The sequence below is a fragment of the Apostichopus japonicus genome, chromosome 14 (assembly GCF_037975245.1).
Source record: "Apostichopus japonicus isolate 1M-3 chromosome 14, ASM3797524v1, whole genome shotgun sequence".
Classification (NCBI taxonomy): Eukaryota; Metazoa; Echinodermata; class Holothuroidea; order Aspidochirotida; family Stichopodidae; genus Apostichopus; species Apostichopus japonicus.
Window position 1 is genome coordinate 9,669,137 of NC_092574.1, and position 19,192 is coordinate 9,688,328.

The 19,192-nt window shown below is 36.1% G+C and overlaps 1 protein-coding gene across 11 annotated transcripts in view; it reads left to right on the top strand.

Annotated features, from left to right (window-relative positions):
- The window catches only part of LOC139980042 (inositol polyphosphate-4-phosphatase type I A-like), a 71,605-nt gene that overhangs the window by 35,466 nt on the left and 16,947 nt on the right, over positions 1-19,192 (top strand). For 4 of the 11 annotated variants that reach the window (XM_071991398.1, XM_071991404.1, XM_071991399.1 and 1 more), the window contains 9 exons: positions 605-819; positions 2,333-2,390; positions 2,994-3,102; positions 9,017-9,127; positions 10,330-10,438; positions 11,490-11,643; positions 12,767-12,900; positions 13,538-13,576; positions 18,332-18,430. In XM_071991398.1, the coding sequence (XP_071847499.1) occupies positions 605-819; positions 2,333-2,390; positions 2,994-3,102; positions 9,017-9,127; positions 10,330-10,438; positions 11,490-11,643; positions 12,767-12,900; positions 13,538-13,576; positions 18,332-18,430 (1,028 nt within the window). The remainder of the gene's footprint in view (positions 1-604; positions 820-2,332; positions 2,391-2,993; positions 3,103-9,016; positions 9,128-10,329; positions 10,439-11,489; positions 11,644-12,766; positions 12,901-13,537; positions 13,577-18,331; positions 18,431-19,192) is intronic. The other 7 variants (XM_071991405.1, XM_071991408.1, XM_071991407.1 and 4 more) reach the window with 5 other exon arrangements.

Here is a 19,192-nt window from a genome sequence, read left to right on the forward strand (position 1 = left end):
CAATTCACCACTCATGTACCTGTCTCCTCCATACAAATGCACTTTCCCTTCTGTTTTACTCCAATAAAGTCGATGACTATCAGCAATATCAGCAGTGCTGTAGCCCCATTATCCACCTGTAAAGCGTTCCGTTATCGCCGAATTACTTTCAAACGTTGCTGGTTTCGAGAGTACATTAATGATGTCGATCGGTTGAATTGGATTATTCACTGGTCTTAACGTAGCTAATATACCCATATATTTAATGAGCTAATGAACGTTTGCTGGTCCGGAGACACAAAACGATCCCACTGTTTCACAGTCCTTAATCGTGGCCATTAATGTCATCATGGGATTAGCTTTGAATTCAAACAGATACTTCCAAGAAATATTCAAATAACTAGTAGTAAAAAGGAGAGCAAAATAATTCCAGATATTCCTGGAATGGAAATTCTATAGAAATACAGAACAGTCTACTTTTAACCTGCTGAACTACCATGATCTATGTTTTTTGTAGACTCAAACAAGTCTATCAGCAAGTAGCTACAGAAGTGTATTTCATCACTAGTTAGCTTTTACTAAGCAATATTACATTAATTTTGGGGGTTTTTTTCATCTTCATCAGGCTCCACCCTTGTCGCCTCGTCTCAGAGGCGGGAGCATATCCAGTACTATAAGCCGGCGTTGCCAGATGCTATCAAATGACTCTTACCTTAAAAACCTTTTCTGCTGCCCTATCAACAAAACTTACCGCATTCCCACGGCCGGAGGAGAGACCATCCAAGTCCAGGAGATCATGGAGGAGACCAAACTGTCTTATTATATTCCAGCAGAGATGCTGTAAGTTTGTACCACAGTTTCAGCCTCTCAGTTGTATTTTTCATTGAGTTGGTGGGATTGCTATGATATCATGATATGATGTGATGTGATATGACATATGATATGATATTATGATATGATATATGATATGATGATGATATGATGATGACAGCACAAGTATGCAAACACAAAATTATATATATATATATATATACATACATATATATAATATATATCTATAAGATAGTATACGTATGTGGTAACCTACAACATGTTGTTACTTGAGTTTGGACGCAAACGATCAAGTAACCTTATTTCTTCCTAGCAGGGCTGGGCGGTCTTGTTACCATGGCGATACTTTGTGATGAGCTCAGTGTTTGTTTATTCTGTCCTTGGAACATAAGATTGCCAACCTTTCTTCTACCGATGCCGATGTAAGACTTTACTAGATTCTGTGGCTGATGTGACTTGGGCTTTTTATACTATTGCGCTGGTTAAACATTGCCCATGTTAGGGAGCAACTTTCTGTATATCTACAGAACTGCATGATCCAGGGGGCTTGGTGATGATTGAACATCTCCTAAAATGTAAAGAAATGTTTTTGATATTGACAAAAGATCAAAGATAAAATGCCATGTAATTGGAGCTGAGATAGCTGCTATATTTCTCCTGCGTGGGATGACGTCATTGCACCCACCAGGAAGTACATAGTTTCAATTCTATGTTATTAGAGCTGAGATAGCTGTCATGCTTGTCCAGTGTGGGATGCTGTCATTGTGCCCACCAGGAAGTACAGTTTTAGTTTTCCAGCTCAATGTGACAAAATAACTGTTGTTTATGTGATTATTGACAGTGGGTTTGGTGAATTTTGAACACTGTCATATTTCAAAGCTTATATGATATGCAAGCATTGCTTTTTTCATTGATTTAAACAAAGGAATTAATAAAGTTAGACTTGCTCAAGTGTTTGGTCTTGCATATATATATATGTATATATATATAGATAGATACATATATATATATATATATATATAGATAGATACATATATATATATATATATATAAATATAGATAAATATAGATATATAGATATATATTTATAAATATATAGATATAGATAGATAGATAGTTAGATATATATAGATATATATATAGATATAGATAGATAGATAGATATATATATAGACAGATGTATTCGACATCTTGATGTGCTCAAATCAAGGTCGTTATACCTGTGTGTGACAATTCATCTTTAGTTAGCATCTCCTTTAAAGTTGGGTTTATATCTCCATGGTTTTCTCCAATTTCCACTAAAGATTCGTGAGACAATAAGCAAAAGCCCTGAAATGAGAAACTTGCTTGATCGGCAGTTAGGTCTCTCTCACTCGGAACCTGAAATAAACTTGCATTACACATGTCCAAGCGGCTGGCAAGATTTCTCTGCAAATGGTTTAACTCTATGGTAATGTGCACTGATCGGCATCTCTAATCTCATACGATGTGCAATATCTTTTTTATTTGTCTTTCTGTTTAGATCACTGTACAAAGCAGAAGAGACCAAAATAGTGGACCAGCTTGTCAAACTTGGAAAGGTCAGAATTTTAAGATTATTGATTGAAAAAGAAAGAGAAGAGAAAACAAAAAGGCAAATCAAATCAAAAGTGTGGAAACCATACCCCCCCCCACCCTGGATGGAGCTCTCACACCCCCCTATATTAAGCTCTCATAACCCTCCCCCCCCCTAGATGGAGCTCTGATACCCCCTAGATTGAGCTCTTATACTCTTAGTAGATACAGTCTAAAATAACTTTGTGATCTATGAATGTCGGTACTGGTCGACTGTCAGTTGCCAGCCGTGTAGTTGAAGACCCATATAACAATAATTATCATGTTTTAACAATAGTTGTAAAGTAATTAAACTTGTACAAAGCAGTGATTTGTTAAGTTGATCTCGACGAAAGATATTGTTTATTTTTAAAACCAGTTTAGTTTTGTTTCTTTAATTACCGCTGTAAAGTATCCCCATCTCCTCTCCCACCCACCCCCCCCCCATCCCTTTCCTGGCCCATAACGGTTGTGTGCAATGGTTGATTATAATTCAGCATTAGAAGGGATCAATGTGAATAGTGTATTAACAAATAAAGCCCATATTCTCATCTCATTAGTTATTGTTTTTTTTTTTTTGGCTTTGTCAGATGGCTGTTGAATGGGAGAGGGCCAAAGATGCTGTGGTAGAAGTGCATTTCGATTTAAAGACCGATTACTCAAAAGTACTGGAATATGTCCGAAAACTACAAAGCAAAGGTTTGATCAAACTCAATGTCATGGTTTCGTTCTTCTTGTAGGAGGTGGTCGGTGTGCCGGGTCGGTGGGAGGGGTGGGGGGGGCAAGGGGGATATTGAGGCGTAGTGTATATCTCAGATCATATCTTTCCAAAATTATGTACAGGTACAACAAAGAAATATCAAAATGATCTTACAGTACTGATTTCGCTTAACTCCCGTTGAAAAAAAATCAACGATCGATAAAAAACGTTGAAAATCGATAAAAAAAGTTGAAAATCGGTTAAAAACGAATAATTTCGTTGACAAGATTTAGACTACTGCGGGCACGGGTTGTCAACGAAGTTTCAACGAAAATTCCACGAAAGTTATCGCGATCAAAAACCGCAAAGGCTATTCTAGACATATCAAGGTTGTGACTTGCGTTGAATCCTTAGTTTAACTACAGCCGTTTTCAGACTCTACCAGAAGTTGTACAGTAGAGGAATATTACAAATGTTACAAAAGTTTGATTGTAGATAGAGTAAGTTCTTTACTAGGTGTTTGAAAAATGATTTGGCTAGGATAATAAAAACTAGTCTTGATCGATCGTAATAAGCACATTCTACGACTCTTAAGTTATAGGCTAGTATTAAACTAAGATAAGTTTAGGTTAGCTCACCAAGGAACGCAGCGTCAGAAAAACTAGAAATAAAAAAAATATCCACAATGAAACAGTCGTAGCTGGATATCAAAGAGATCTTTATTTCCAATAAATTCCTGTGTTACTTGACGTACTACAGTACCGTTTACTACGGAACATCACTCACTAAACAAACTTTTCTGAGAGCGCATTCCGTACAAAAAATCTCCCCCAGCTTCAATGCACGCAAAAATAAAAAAACATCCTGTTATTTTCCCCCTAACCCGTTACTGTAAGTTGCCCGCGAATGCAGATGGACTGCCCTGGTATTTAGGTCGCAGCCTGGGTCTGGGCCACCTGCAGTTTGCTGCTAACATGTGTATTCCCTACCCTGGATATCCCCACCACCAAACTTTTTTTGAGAGGCTTAGTCCAATCATAAACCTGGCTTTGTCAAATTCACGCCTACCATCTGTTAATTAGCATAGTATTTATCTGAACCTTTGGCTGGCTGCCTCTAGAAGCAAACATTATTTTACCCCTACTGTTCGTAATGGAATGGATGTTACCTGAAAACCAAATATTCATTCATATTATAAGTAGAACAATCCAGCAGGGATAGAAAGTTTATCTTGAATGAACCAATCAGAAGTCGTGCTATTATTAAAACTTGAAACACCTGGCCAGCAAGAGAGTTGCAAACAATTGTATCCATGACTACTAAGAAAATAAAGCAGTGACTTTGGGGCCCACGTTGGGTAGAAATCTGTGGAAAATGAATATATTTTCATTGCTTATTTGAGTATTGTATATTGGGAAGAGCTGATCAAACATTAGTAGGGAGGGCTTTCAACTGGCCTGACGGCTTTCAACTGGCCTGACGGCATGTACATTTAATTTAATGAGAAGGGGGAGTTTTTATGAGTCTCCCGGTATGCGTCACATGAGAAGTAAATGTTTTTGTTTTTCGGTTTTATCATCGTTTTTCAAGTGGAACAGCTCATAAAATCATATCAAATGAAAATAATACATATTTGAATATCCTTCCTTAGTTTTACTAATCAGGAATGTTTAATAAAGCATGCAATGCATCGTTCCAAAAAGGTAATTTTAAAGTAGAATTGAAAATGAACGACATAAAACAACATCTGTGAAGCGTGTGGAGCACAACTTTGAATATTCGTTGTGAAAGAAAACATAGCGAACGATGCTTATTGCGTACAGTAAATAAATTTCGCGGAACTGGTATAGAGAAATTACGTACTGCAGCTTACGTCAGAGAAGCTCATAAATGACACAGGTGGATAGAGCGCATCAAAATTCGGTTTAGGAAATCCCTATACTGCCGACAAAAGTCGATATCTCCTTCCGTTTTCGAGTTATATGCGATTTTGTGTTTTTGCGATATGGTTTTTAGTATATTTTCATTCAATAAGGTCGTTTTTGTCAACGAGGTAAATGAATCTGGAGGATTCATGTCAATTGGGTGCGCGCGTACCATGTATGGAGGGTCATGTGATGTGTTCCAGGGTGGTACTATACTGATATTTCTCTGTAGCAGTTCGAGAACAATGTTAGTGACTTCGTGAAAGATTGGTCGGTTCGGACATGAGAACTAACGGCATAAGAAGGTACTGGTACTTCAGGCCTACGAAATAGTGCTAATATGCTAACGTTCAACCTTATTCTCTTCAATGAAGGCAGACTTTCTACATAATCTTACTTATTAATACAGCTCTAGGGGCAAGCTTTGTCTCATATGGCCTAACGTTATTACTACACGCTATAAGTGAATGTAGAAATGGGAAATGTGGGGAAATGTTTAGTTCAGTGCAACCACGGAATTCTCCATGGAACAGAGCCTAATGCTGCTCGACGGGAATATAGCTATCACGTTAGGCTACAAGCACGGTTATTGCTAGGTAACGGGTGTCGTCTGCTGCTCTAAGCACGCAAACACATTTACGTACTAGTTGGGTGAAATCATCATGCGTAATAGGGAGAGTAGTATATTAGTACCCCCCTGGAACACATCACATGACCCTCCATACATGGTACGCGCGTACGCGCGTATTTACTGTGTGATAGTTCCTCCAGATTCATTTACCTCGTTGGTTTTTGTGTGTGTTTAAGTAAGGGTGTGACCCAACAGATATTTCGCTAACCGTTTCACCGTATCGCCTGCCGGTCGGTTTAACGTTTAAACGCCGTTTCCCGATCGCGGTTTTTTTCGACGCACGGTCACTCGACTTTTAATGAAAATAGGACATAATGAGTACAATAATTAAGGTTTTTTCCCCAGCAGGTAGCAATTCAGGCAACAAGACACTCGATCAATGTATGTTAATTACTAATTAGGCCCAATAATATTGCAAACCTTTCGTGTAATAATTGCTGAAAAGAATAACACACATGATCAGTATTCGTGGTGTTCAGAAGTTCAGATCACTGAATTTATATCACTCGGCCTTCGGCAGCATCGTAACTTTTGAAGAAAAAAACAATATATTTGTCTATCTATCACAAGATTTTTAACAAAAACTCGCCTAAATTAGTAAACTTACCCACCTTTCCTGCTTACTTATTAAAAGTCATGTTAAGAAAACAAATTACACACGCACGTGTTGTGCGATGGGTTGTAAAAATCAAGTTGAAACTGGTTTGAGCAGCCTCCGATTTCATTTTCTTTCTCTTGTGTCACATACATGATACAGTACCTTACATTAGATACAAAAGTTAATTTAACAACAGCCAAAATTTGTGTCGCAATAGGTTAAGTTTTAATCGCGCTGCGCAGTACCATTCATAATTTGCATATAACATCAAAATTTACACTCGGCGTCCAGATGGCGGGAGATGTAACATCATGTTCAATCTGTTGTGTTGTTCCCATGGTGCGATGAACTTGGGCAAAGTTCAATGACCTACTTATGTTCTGTGACCAATGTCAGTGGGAATTATGTGTGTAAAATCTCGGGTTTTTCCATGTGTTATATATATAGATGTTTTACGTAAGCGGAGCGAATTTTAAGGCGGCTCGTTGATTGTGAGGAAGCACTTATCTAAGCATCAATATTTGTGAAAAATATCGTAAGTTTTTCATTTTCATTCATTTTCTTTTATGTTTGCCGCAATCCCGCCCGCAATGCATGCACAGCATAATACCATGTGTGAAAAAAATGGCTGTACACGTGCAGACCTGAGAGAGCAAACTGGCCTTGTGTTGTTAATGTTATGACGGTACTTTCTAGAACGACCATTTGCGTCTTTTGGGTCAACATATTTTCACACGGGATTTCAACATGCCATTGATCGATGTACACGGGTGATATATGTCACAAATATTAACTGGGAAAACGAATTGACGACACTATCATGAGCTTATGACTATTGGCCTACTACTTGAGTTATATTGAACACATTATTCATGCCTAAAACATCGTTTTTCTGTTTTTTATAGATAGTTTGCAGTACATTACTAAGTTCTTCACATATTTTTAAATAATTTTCATGTTTAAAATGTAAACAAAATAGAAAAAATAAAAAGAGAAAACGCCTTTTTGAAAAATGGAAGCGTCCTCGCAGAATGGGCGGGGCATCTTTATTTTGCTTCAAGTAACATGTTTTCGCTCGGAAACAAAGTTTCATACTTCAACTCTCATAAAAAAACAAATTTACATCTCTTAGAAATAACTATTTTTCGTATTCTGCAAGTAAACCAAGTTTATATGTCCATTCACTGTTATTTAAATGGTTAAACAGAACTTCAACTTATTTGGAAGGGTGCCTCGTGGTACATAGCTTTGACTGCAACCTCTCTAAATGCCTGGCGAAGTTAAGACTTATGTCACTGTGTTTGGGGTTCACAGTCAGAAAACGTCCCCCGTCAGTTTAATAACACGTTTCTTTGAGTGTTACTACTCATATAAGCATGAGAATGCTTTCGAAAATATTCCCTCTTTCAAACGACTGAACTAAAGTCTAACTGATATTAATAAACGAAGTTACGCGTTTTCCGACGTTTCGTGTAACCACAAATTGACCTTCTATTTCGTTTAAAAAAGAATTTCAACGTACCGTTGAAAATTCCACGAAGGAAATGACTGAGATAACCAATCGATAAAATTCGATAAAAAACGATAAAAATCGATAAAAATCGCCGAATTTCGATGAAAAACGAAGAATTTCGGTTATTTTTCTTTCAACGAATTTTAACGGGAGTTAAGCGAAATCAGTACTGTAGTATAGCGTACCTAAGTAAAGATATTCTTTTATGGGAAGAATGTAACCAAATAATCTGCAAATTGATTGATTTCTCAAGTGTCATGGATTAACCTATATATATATATATATTAAACATCATTAGAGCATATCCACTGAAAGCTGAGCTATGACTAATTTCAAATATTTTTAAATAACCTTTAGAAATAATAATCGGTTATACCATATTCTTTTTGGTAATGATTAAACTTAAAGGAGAAGTAACCCTAGTACCATGATTTGTCATCTTATTTTCTAATGTGTTTGCAAGGATCACAGACTCGCATCGATCAAACAGCAAACTTATTAGCAAACAGATGCTAACTTATGTTAACATCACTGCAAGCCTTTCAAATACTTTTAATTCCTCAAAATTATACATTTATTGCAATTCAAAACTAATCACTCACAGGCAGTTTGTATTGTCTCTCTCAGTTCTTAAAAATAAAGGTTGAAAACCTTCCTATGAAACCGAGACTATCGTCCGTGACGACTCGGCTGGAATTCAAACGTAACTAACTATTCAACTCTCAGACAAAGTTAAACTGAGTTTGGTGAGGTATTAAACATCAGTCATAATATGAAATAGCAAGCTGGCTTGTGCTCTCATTTCCCAGTGTGGAAATTGTAGTATAAACAGGCGCGTAGCCAAGGGGGGGCGAAGGGGGCAGCCGCCCCCCCCTTGAGCATATTTTTTTTATTTTTTTTTTTTATGATATTGCTAGTAATTTCAAAAGAGAAAATGCTAAGATGAAACTAATAAGGCCTGGGAAGTGCCATTTCCAGCGATCTGGGAGACATTTTCAGCCAAAATTTTCTTGTACGCTTCGCGCCAACCCATGGTGGTGCTACGCTTAGATAGTTTGCAATGCCGTATCTACGGCTCTGATAGTTTGCCTACATTTTCGCCCCTCCTTGGCAAATTCCTGGCTCGCGCCTGAGAATGAAAACTTCTTTTGTCTAGTTAATGGTGTGCTAGCTGCTTCTACTTTAGCTTTCGTACCATTGCACTTGTAAAAACCTTCACTGGTATCTCTGTCTTTGCTCTCGTTAGAATCTCAATTTAAGAAAAGCATCGACAAGGGTGAAAAGGACTTGGAATTTGTGGCCACCAACCTCCATCTTCAAACCATGCAAGTGGGCATGGTAGAGGGAAGGGGTAAAGGTCAGTGAGGGATCCCTGTTAGTTTACCCCCCCCCCCCAAAAAAAAAAAAATTGTTTTCTTTCTCACCTGTCTTGTCTCTATGATTGTAACAAACTATTTACTTACCCAAAGCAGACACATTGGCCTCATTTTCCATATCATCTCCAATGTATCCACCTTCCCTCAAAACTTAATATCCTTTCTTATTGGTAATTATCAATATTTCCCTATAAGTGTAGGATTGTCAAGGTTGACAGCCTAGTGGTATCACTGTGACGATTATTTTGAGCATAATATGTACATAATGGAACATGGTCGTATGAGATCAATTGTTTAGTTTCCTTTGAACTGTAATTGTAATGCATTCCAACTTTTCCCACCAGAACAGACAAAAAGCTTAAACCAAAGAAAAATTGCCAGTTGAAAATAATAGTCTCCATTAAGTATATGACAAAAGAACTGGCAATGTATGTATATAGGTAAACATACCTCAACTTAAGAGGTGTGTTTTCTATCAATAAAAAAACCCAGATAAAGACTCACCGTATTTGCTTCCCATAAATGGGAGTCAGTATCATGTATATGGTTGATGATTCATTGATCAGTAAAGGATTTACAGTATTAGCTCTCTGGCTAGGCCTATAATGTACTTTCATTCATTATGGTTAGGCTGATAATGTACTATCATTCATAAAGGTTAGGCTTATAATATACTATCATTTATTATGGTTAGGCCTATAATGTACTATGATTCATTATGGTTAGGCTTATAATGTACTATGATTCATTATGGTTAGGCCTATAACATACTATCATTCAGTATGGTCAGGCCTGTGCACTTGCTTTGCAATCAGACTGTGGACCTGAACAAAAGAATCAAGTCCTCAGATATATTTTTTTGGAAAAGAATCACCAAGTTCTGAGACTTCTTCTATTGTTGTATCTATTTTCAAGGTTAGAGTACTTTGATTGGGAACAATGTGATCCTCAGGCTGAATGTAAAACACACTTGTGTGTGTGTCTGTTACACATTATGGTTGGATGGTCTCCAGACTAATTCTCTTATTTCCCCAGTTGGAGTGTTCCATTTATTTATTAGGCATGTTTTACAGCAACAACAATCTTTTTTCTTTTCTCAGAATTATTTTGAGATAGACACTTCACATCCCTCGCTAATTTTGATTAATTTGAATTAATTTGATTGTATCTTTTTACATTACAGAAGCATCATATGATATTACGACAGTTGGGGCGCCAGCTGCCCACACAATGAAATTTAAGAATGGAGGTTTACGTCGCCTTCTCCATGCCGCTAGTGAAAGCAATAAAGGGTATTTTTTCTCAATTCAGTATTTTAATTTAATACTTTTCTTAGAAAACATATTTCATTTAGGTACCACTTGTTAAAGTATTTACGGTTTAATTAAACCCCTTTAAAAAAGTGTCATATTGAACTGTAACGAAGAAAATGATGATACAGTAGTAAGTTAATGAGGAAAGTTTGCATAAACAAGATGTTACGATAAACCAGCTTATATGCTCCTTTAGTTCGTTTCAGGTGCAAACTTCTTAGAAGGGCACCCCCATAAGGGAATTATTCAAGAGGTAGGATATGGCCAGTGATAATGGCAATCTTTCTGATGATGCACTGTGTGTTAGTTCCGTCCTTGACTTTATGACTCCATGCGTGGTTTGATCAGATTCCGTCAGAAGTAGATAGAATTATACTCGTAAAGAACTTCAAGGAATCACTTCAAGGGTCATTTCTCAGACCTTAAAAGTGGTCTGGAAATTACAACGTCCTGGACAGAGATCAGTGTTTTGTGCCTAAAGTCATCCTTTAAAGGCATTGAAGACTTGCTCCAAACCGCGTGGGGCCATCTGAAAAAAGTTAACTTTCTGTTGCTTGCAAGTGACGTTTTGTTTGTTTTCTACAAAATGCAGACAGTAATGAAACGTGATACCTTGTTATCTTTAGCTGGACCTGAGATGTCCATCGCTGTATCGTTTATACACTGTGCTGTGGGTATTGACCGCAGCTGTATGTACTGACTGTACACTAGTGTCTAATTACTGACAGTAGCAAGCTGTGTGTGTATTTTCTGGGATCGATGGTGGTGTCTAACACTTCTGTTACACCTCATTCGAAACTAGATCAGATTACCGGCATTAGACGTTTCTTTTTGCGCCAGTATTCACACCCTTTTAGTTGGAATGTCCAGTATGATCAGGATACTGGAGATAAACAGCTGAAACCCAAGTGGTTTGGACAGTCTTACTGTACAAAATGTCTCTGAAATCTCGCATAATTTGTGTTGTATCTCCATGATACATGTTAATATCCATTTTCCTAAGTTTGCTCTTTAATATCATCTTCATCAGTTCTAAGAGTCTTTGTCAACAAGGACAAGAGATCATCCAACAGGTTCATTCTACGACGCCCGAAGTATACCAAGAACTTCAGGACCTCTGGGATGTAGCCGACGGTCGCTCGGTCTCTGAAATGAAGGTCAAAGTTCAAGCGGTCAAGGAAAAAGTAGGGTTAATAACTGCCATTGTGTATTTGCATAATTTGCTTCTTTTCTTATTAACTTGGTTTGCGATATCTCGCATGAAACAAGTTGGTTATTGCCCCTTAAGGACACAGACTTCTTGCAGTAAATAAGTAGATTTCATAACAGTTACGCTTTCCTTCTTTCAGTGTTAGAACTTTGTCAAAATGTTCTTGTCAGTCTTTATGCAACTGATTCATCTTAAACAATTGCATCTTCTTTTTATTTTATTTTTTCTTGAGTCATCACAAGCAAACATGAGAAATTAGCTTTTTTATGATGTCAACTATACTCACTAATATTTTGCTACTTTAATAATAATAAAATGATTTATCATCTCAAACTTCTCCCTTAAGTAAAATGAAGATGTCTTTGTGAGACATTGTCTAGTTAAATGAGTAATTATTTCCAAAGTGGATCTTACCATTGAAAAAGCCATCTTGATAACTTGAAGAGAAGAGTTTGTGTGACTTTTTGAGAGCTACTCAGAATAAACTATAAACAATATCATTTGACTAGAAGCATCTGTACCACAATAATTCTTTATTCTGATCAAGCCTGGGTGACAGAAGAGGATTAAATCCGGGGGGGGGGGGGGGGGTGGGGGGTGGGAATGTGGGTGGGTGGAGGAGGGGCTTACAGACTTTTAAGTAGTGCAAAAGGAAAACTGACTTGATTGGAGAGGGCAAAACACAAAGTTACCTCAAAACCTTTCGTACAAAATGAGTCTTCCATACATTCCATACTATAAATTCTGGTATTTTAATGGGGTTTTTTTTCAACAAAGGAGCCCCTCACAAATAACAATTTTTTTTTAAATATTTCGACAAGATGGCACTTATTAAACAATTAAAGGGCACTTTTGAATGACCTAACAGGAAATGGATAATGTGCACTCTTTTAATTTCACTAGGTGAAAAGTTTAATTTTTTCTTTCATTAAAAAGTAATGTTTATGTATGAAATGGGGCACTTTATCAGAAAGTAAGTGAAGACTCCCTATACACCCCAGCTTTGTTGCCCACGTTCTTATTAAGTGTAACGGTACAATTTTTTAAAAAAATTTTTATATGAAAGTAGCGCAACATTTTGTCCATTCTGCTTCCAGGTCGACCAGCTTCTGAGTCATTTAGAAACGCCTGTCATAGAGCAAGCGTATTGTTCGTACTACGATGCAACTCGGACGGGAAGTAAACCAGAGAGGAAACAGAGTAAACACACGTCGCCACAGCACAGCAAAAGGTTGGTTTATTAATCAAAGGTGGACGACACTGTGATCAAAATCGGCACGATTATATCTCTAACATTCTGTGTCATATACATACTGTTGTCCTACATGAAGTTAAGAAATGAAATAAGTGAAAAACTTTAATACTGAGAAACAGTTCTGAAGATCATGTTCGTAACTGAGTCATGAAAGCGATATTAACTCGGTATTAGATAATAAAACCGTGATCAAAAGTTTAGGTTTAACTAAAAATCATTTTCCCTCTTTTTAAATGAGTGAATTAATGTTGAATCGCTAAACGATAGCTAGAATGTGTCTCTTATCAATAAGCTATTTGTCTAACATTGTTATCTTTAGTAAAAGTGTACAGCTTTAACGACTGACTTTCGAAACACCGTAGTGAGATGTCAATCTGAGCCAGAAGTCACATCCTTTGCCTTAAAACCATTTTTCTTTGGGATGGGGAGGGGGAGGGGAAGGGGGGTTCTAAAATGTAATTTCTCCTCATAGAAATGATAGAATGAATAAAAGAATGAAACATACAACATAGCACAGTTTGTAGTGACTTCAATTCAATATTGAGTTTGCCCAAGGCCATATTTTTGAAATATTTATTCATTTTCCCCCCCTCCTATGTTTTGTTTCTTCTAGCAGTTCAGCAGAAAACAGAAAAACCATGTTTTGGGCTCAGTGAGTCCTTCTTTTAAGCATGTCATCAACTTTCTCTTTGAGCTCAAAATAGACAAAGAAAGAGAAAAAAAAATGCTTCATAAAGCAAACTTACTCTGCTTCACAATTTAATTAATACTAAAATTCTGAAATCGCCTTTTTATCCGTGTCATCTAAAGTTCAAAACCGAGTATGGATTTAAAAATAACCTTTGGTCCCTTGGAAGATGTGCAATGATCGATAAGCAGATGTAGACTTCGGTTACAAGCGCAAGAATTAGATAAGATAAGAATTTATTAAGTTAATGAATAGTGCCAACAAAAAAACTGACTGGGAATATTAGACAATGGAAAAAAAAACAATGAAATTTATGGCTAGAAGGGGAATTTGAAATCAGTGACCTCTGCGTTACAAGAGGCAACAGCGCTCTAACCAACTGACCTTTTTAGTTTGGTAGCCATCTCTATGTACCTAAAGCTTCGAAAATTTAATGACAAAAATTGTGGTAGAGAGATTGGGTTGGAATTGGGTTGGATTGGGTTAGAGTTGGATTGGTTATAATTGGGTTGTAACAAACTTGTGGGAACCCATTTGCAAGCGTTCACTGTAGTGCGATTTATTTTTTCCGATTGATTTCTGCTTCTGAAATTGGTTTTTTACTGCTTGCCTGTAAAATCATCTGCCAAATCTTCAACTTAGTTGTTCGACCAATTACCTCTGTGTGTGTTTATGTATATATATAAATATATGATAACTAAATAACTTGACGATACTTCACTTATCAACCATTCCATGGCTCAACAAAGACAACTGATCCTCAAAAAAAAAAAAAAACGTCTTTTCTTTGATAAAAAATCTATTATCCCCCCAGGACCTCTTGCGAGGTCGATCAGGAGTTAAACTTCTTTACTACTTTAGGGATAACTCGACTACTGACTAGCTCCCAAAAAAAATCCAAGAATTGTTAATGTAATGTTCAAGATATAAACTTAGTTGGACTAGTTGAGATCAGGTACGCCGTTTGCAGAATGTGGTAGGAGGTAGCTAAATGTCGTATGGAACTGTCCACAAGTCTGTCACTGTTAGCTCATTCCCATGCATGTACATTGTCATACGTTCTGCTGAATTACAGTTACCATGGTAACGTCATAGCCTACCTTACATCACCTCAGTTCCACATCTGCTCTAACTGTTGCTTTGATCCATTGCTTTCTTGAACGCTTTGTAATCAATAGATCTTTAGCTAGATTTACATGAAAATCATTAACTTACATCCAAACAAATGTGATATAATAGCAACGTATTTATTGAACATTTTCTGCGTAGTTCAAATCTAGTAAACTTAACACGTTTCATATTTTATCATTGTCAATGATTTTCATTTTCCAATTTCATAATTCATGATATATATTCAGAATATAAGATATATCAAAAACCTCTGATACATTTCAGAAACAACAGACCAGTTTACTAAAACAATTTTAATAGTTTAAATTTTGTCGCAGCAATGCAGTCTAAATCTCTCATGCAGCCTCACTCTCATGCAAATGTATCAGAAATATCTCAAACGTGTTCGACTGTTCGACAATTTACCGATAACAAAAAGTGGTAATATGGTAAAGGAAGTGGTAGTGGAGTTTTAGTCCATGAAAAATCAGTTCTGGGAATTTTTTTACTAAATATTAACTCGACTTTTGAGGACTCTAAAAACTTGTGATCATCTCCTCAATTACGAGATGTTAGCAAGTTTGGTTTATTTCTAAATATTTGTGATGAGGTTAAAAATGCCAGAGTTCCCCCCAATGTTTCAATTGGTTGAAAAGAGGGCTGAATATATTATATGCCGTCCTGATTAGCATTCATATTGAAAAACAATGTAAGAAGCATTGGCTTAGGATCCCTAGAATCCACCCCCCCTCCTACATTCGTAGCATGGTAGGGGAACACAAGGAGATTTGTAGTAGGAGTTCAACAGAATACCCATTGGTATGAGTACCCGTAACAAGGCTATAAACACAAATACTAGTACTTAATTTTGCAGTAGTAAACACACCAGATGTGCCCTGTGCACAAGTACGACTACAAATCCGTGAATACAACTAAGAGTACATGTAAACTATGCTAGAATACAAGGACGGATTCACTAAGTCTGAGGGGAGGTAATGGTGCGTTCAGTGGGGACATGCAAAGATCATGATGTAACAATTGCAAATCCATCTTTCGTATGTTTACATGATAGATATGCTCGAATACTTCGTACACAATAAAAGCTGGAACACTTCATACATGATAAATGCTTGTATCCTTCATACTTGATAATTGCTTTTAATATTACATAGATTATAAATTCTTGAATACTTCAAACACTTCATACATGATAAATGCTTGTATACATCATACTAGATAAATGCTTGAATATTTCATAGATTATCAATTCTTGAATACTTCCTGCAAGATAAAAGCTGGAACACTTCATACATGATAAATGCTTGAACACTTCATACATGATAAATGCTTGAATACTTGATGCATGATAAATGCTTGAATACTTCATACATAATGATTGCTCAAATATTTCATAGATGATAAATGCTTTAGACTTCATACATTATGATTGCTCAAATATTTCATAGATTATAAATCTTGAATACTTCATACATGATGAATGCTTGAATACTTCATACATGATAAATGCTTGTAAACTTCATACTAGATAAATGCTTGAATATTTCATAGATTATCAATTCTTGAATACTTCATGCAAGATAAAAGCTGGAACACTTCATACATGATAAATGCTTGAACACTTCATACATGATAAATGCTTGAATACTTCATACATAATGATTGCTCAAATATTTCATAGATGATAAATGCTTGATACTTCATTCATGATCAATTCTCGCATATTTTCATACATTATAAAGTCTTGAATACTTCATACATGATAAATGCTTGAATACTTCATACATAATTATTGCTCAAATATTTCATAGATGATGAATGCTTGATACTTCATTCATGATCAATTCTCGCATATTTTCATACATTATAAAGTCTTGAATACTTCATACATGATATATGCTTGAATACTTCATACTTGAAAAATGCTTGAATATTTTATGGATTATAAATTCTTAAATACTTCAAATACTTCATACATGATAATTGCTTGAATATTTCATAGTTTATAAATGCTTGAATACTTCATACATGATAAATGCTTGAATACTTCATGCACTAAATCAAGTATTGCTTTCTTACGTCATACATGATAAATACTTGAATCATTCATAGATTATAAATGTTTGAATATTCCATACATGATAAATGCTTGAATACTTCATGCACTAAATCAAGTATTTGTCTTTATACTATTCTTTTGTACTTATATGAAATCTGACATATTTCATCCACTTTTTAGACTTGATGTTTGCTAACACAGGGTTTCTCTATTAATATTTTGGTTTTTAATCCATGGTGACTTTATATTTGTGTTTAGCTAATAGGCAGACATGTAATCTTGTGATGTATTTTCCAAATGTGTCGCCAACGTTCACAGCAAGGCGCTGTTAACAGTTTTGTTCTCTATATATTCTTCTTTGCTTGTTCTCAGTTTTTCATTATACATACATATATTCTTGTTTTTGCTTTCTCATGCTTATTATGGTGATAATATCAAGCTATAATCTCAGACCATCCAGTATTGAATGTCATGCATTAAATCTCCCTGCAGGTGTGTGTGTACTCGATTAGTACCTGGATTAATCTTTGAGATAATACATTAGTACCTGGATTAATAGATTAGTACCTGGATTAATCTTTGAGATAATAGAAAACAGGAGCAGATGTTTGATGTGAAACCAAAGTCACTGGTAAAACCTTAAAATGCAGGGTGAATTATTTGGCAGTCTTTCGTAGTTCCCATAGAATCAAACGTGTTGTGTCATCATTTTGACAGCTGTTTGGTTTTCTTAGGAAACAGGATATGGCATGAACTTACAAATGAATTAGGTCAGAAAGCCATAGATTGAGTCAGTTCTGTCTTATTAGTCAGTCAGTAAATGTCGTAACCCTTTTGGTACAAGAATTAAAGTTGTTTTATTTATTTTTTTATGTGCCAAGCATGTAGATCCTACGACATTGAAATGCGTAGACAGCGAGCTATAAGGAAGAACTAATTTTTCATCATAAAGGCTAAGAAACTACCTGGCTTTCAGTCTAGGTTACTGAAAATGAGACTAAATTACAATTCGATTTTGACAATGTCGTTAAATATGGCGGTAAACTTTAGGCCTGACTAAATTTGAGAAAACCTGTCTCGATGCTGTTGATATTTACCAAATGTACTATATCAGTTGATACCAAGCTTAATGGCAAACTGGTTCTATAATATCATCCGTATGCTCAAGGATCTGTGACCTTTCGGGAGACAAGTTTGTCTCGCTTTTCCGATATAGTCTGATATTAGTGGTTGGGTTGTAATGTCCTTCACTAGTGTAGCCTATTTTGATTGGTCAAAACCAGGGACTCCTTGTTCAGATATATCTTTTTTAAATGATGCTAACGGCTACCCAGGCTCTTCTGTCGTCTGAGTATAAATTAAATACTTTATTTCCAAGCATTAACATCCTTTCATTTGAGCTTTTCAAGTGTATTTTTATAACTTGGGCTATCATTTTCCTCTTTTTTTTTGTCTTATGATTTTGGCTTTCCTCTGATAATGTGTCATCATTCATTCATGCATGCTATGTAACTGTCATCTTTACTTTGAAGTGTTAAGTACCCAGAGCGTCCGGCTAACATCAAGATTACCAGACCCAACACCACTGTGTGGTCTGCAACAAGAGTGGCTTCCGTATCGCTGAATAACAGGTACAATTTTGTTAAACTCCTAGACAATTATTCTATTGTTATGACCACCATTTGCCTGAATGAGGTCACACCATGGCCTTGAACATTTCCCCTCTAAGGGAGTGAAGCAGACTGGGCAGCTTGACCTACTAGGTACTTGACTACCTCCAAAGTACTTTATTTTGGCACTGTGTGGGGTCTCTGCATGTTTTCATTGAAGAAAGTCACAGTGTCCCACTCAAAGAGAAAATTGTTCATCTTGATTTACACTTTGGCATGACTTGAAACAATCTTAAGGAACATCTGGCCTCACTCTTCCAATAAATAAAAGATCGCCAATCTTGTTGCCGAGATATATATGTATTATTATTCCATCCCTGTCTCTGGAGTGAGATACAAACTCTAATGCACTTTTCACCAACTGCACAATCTGTCTGCCTTTAATAACATCTAATGTTAAAACTACTGAATCAATTATGTTAGAGATATTAGCATTTTGCTTTTTGAGGCACAAAATTCCAAAAGCAATTTCCGCACCTTCAAAGTGTGTCAACCTTTGCAGTTCGAAGGGATAAATGTGAAAGTATAGCGAAATTAATTATCATATTCAGTTTTATTTTCTCGCCCGGATACATTTCATTAAAAAAAAATAGTTTTAGTCAGAATGTGAAAACGGAATTAGTCAACTTCATGAATATCCTCTTTCTTTTTCACTGTTTGAATTGAAAATTGACTGCTGAGAAGGATGGTACGAAATTCCACTTTTAATGGATTCTACTTTAC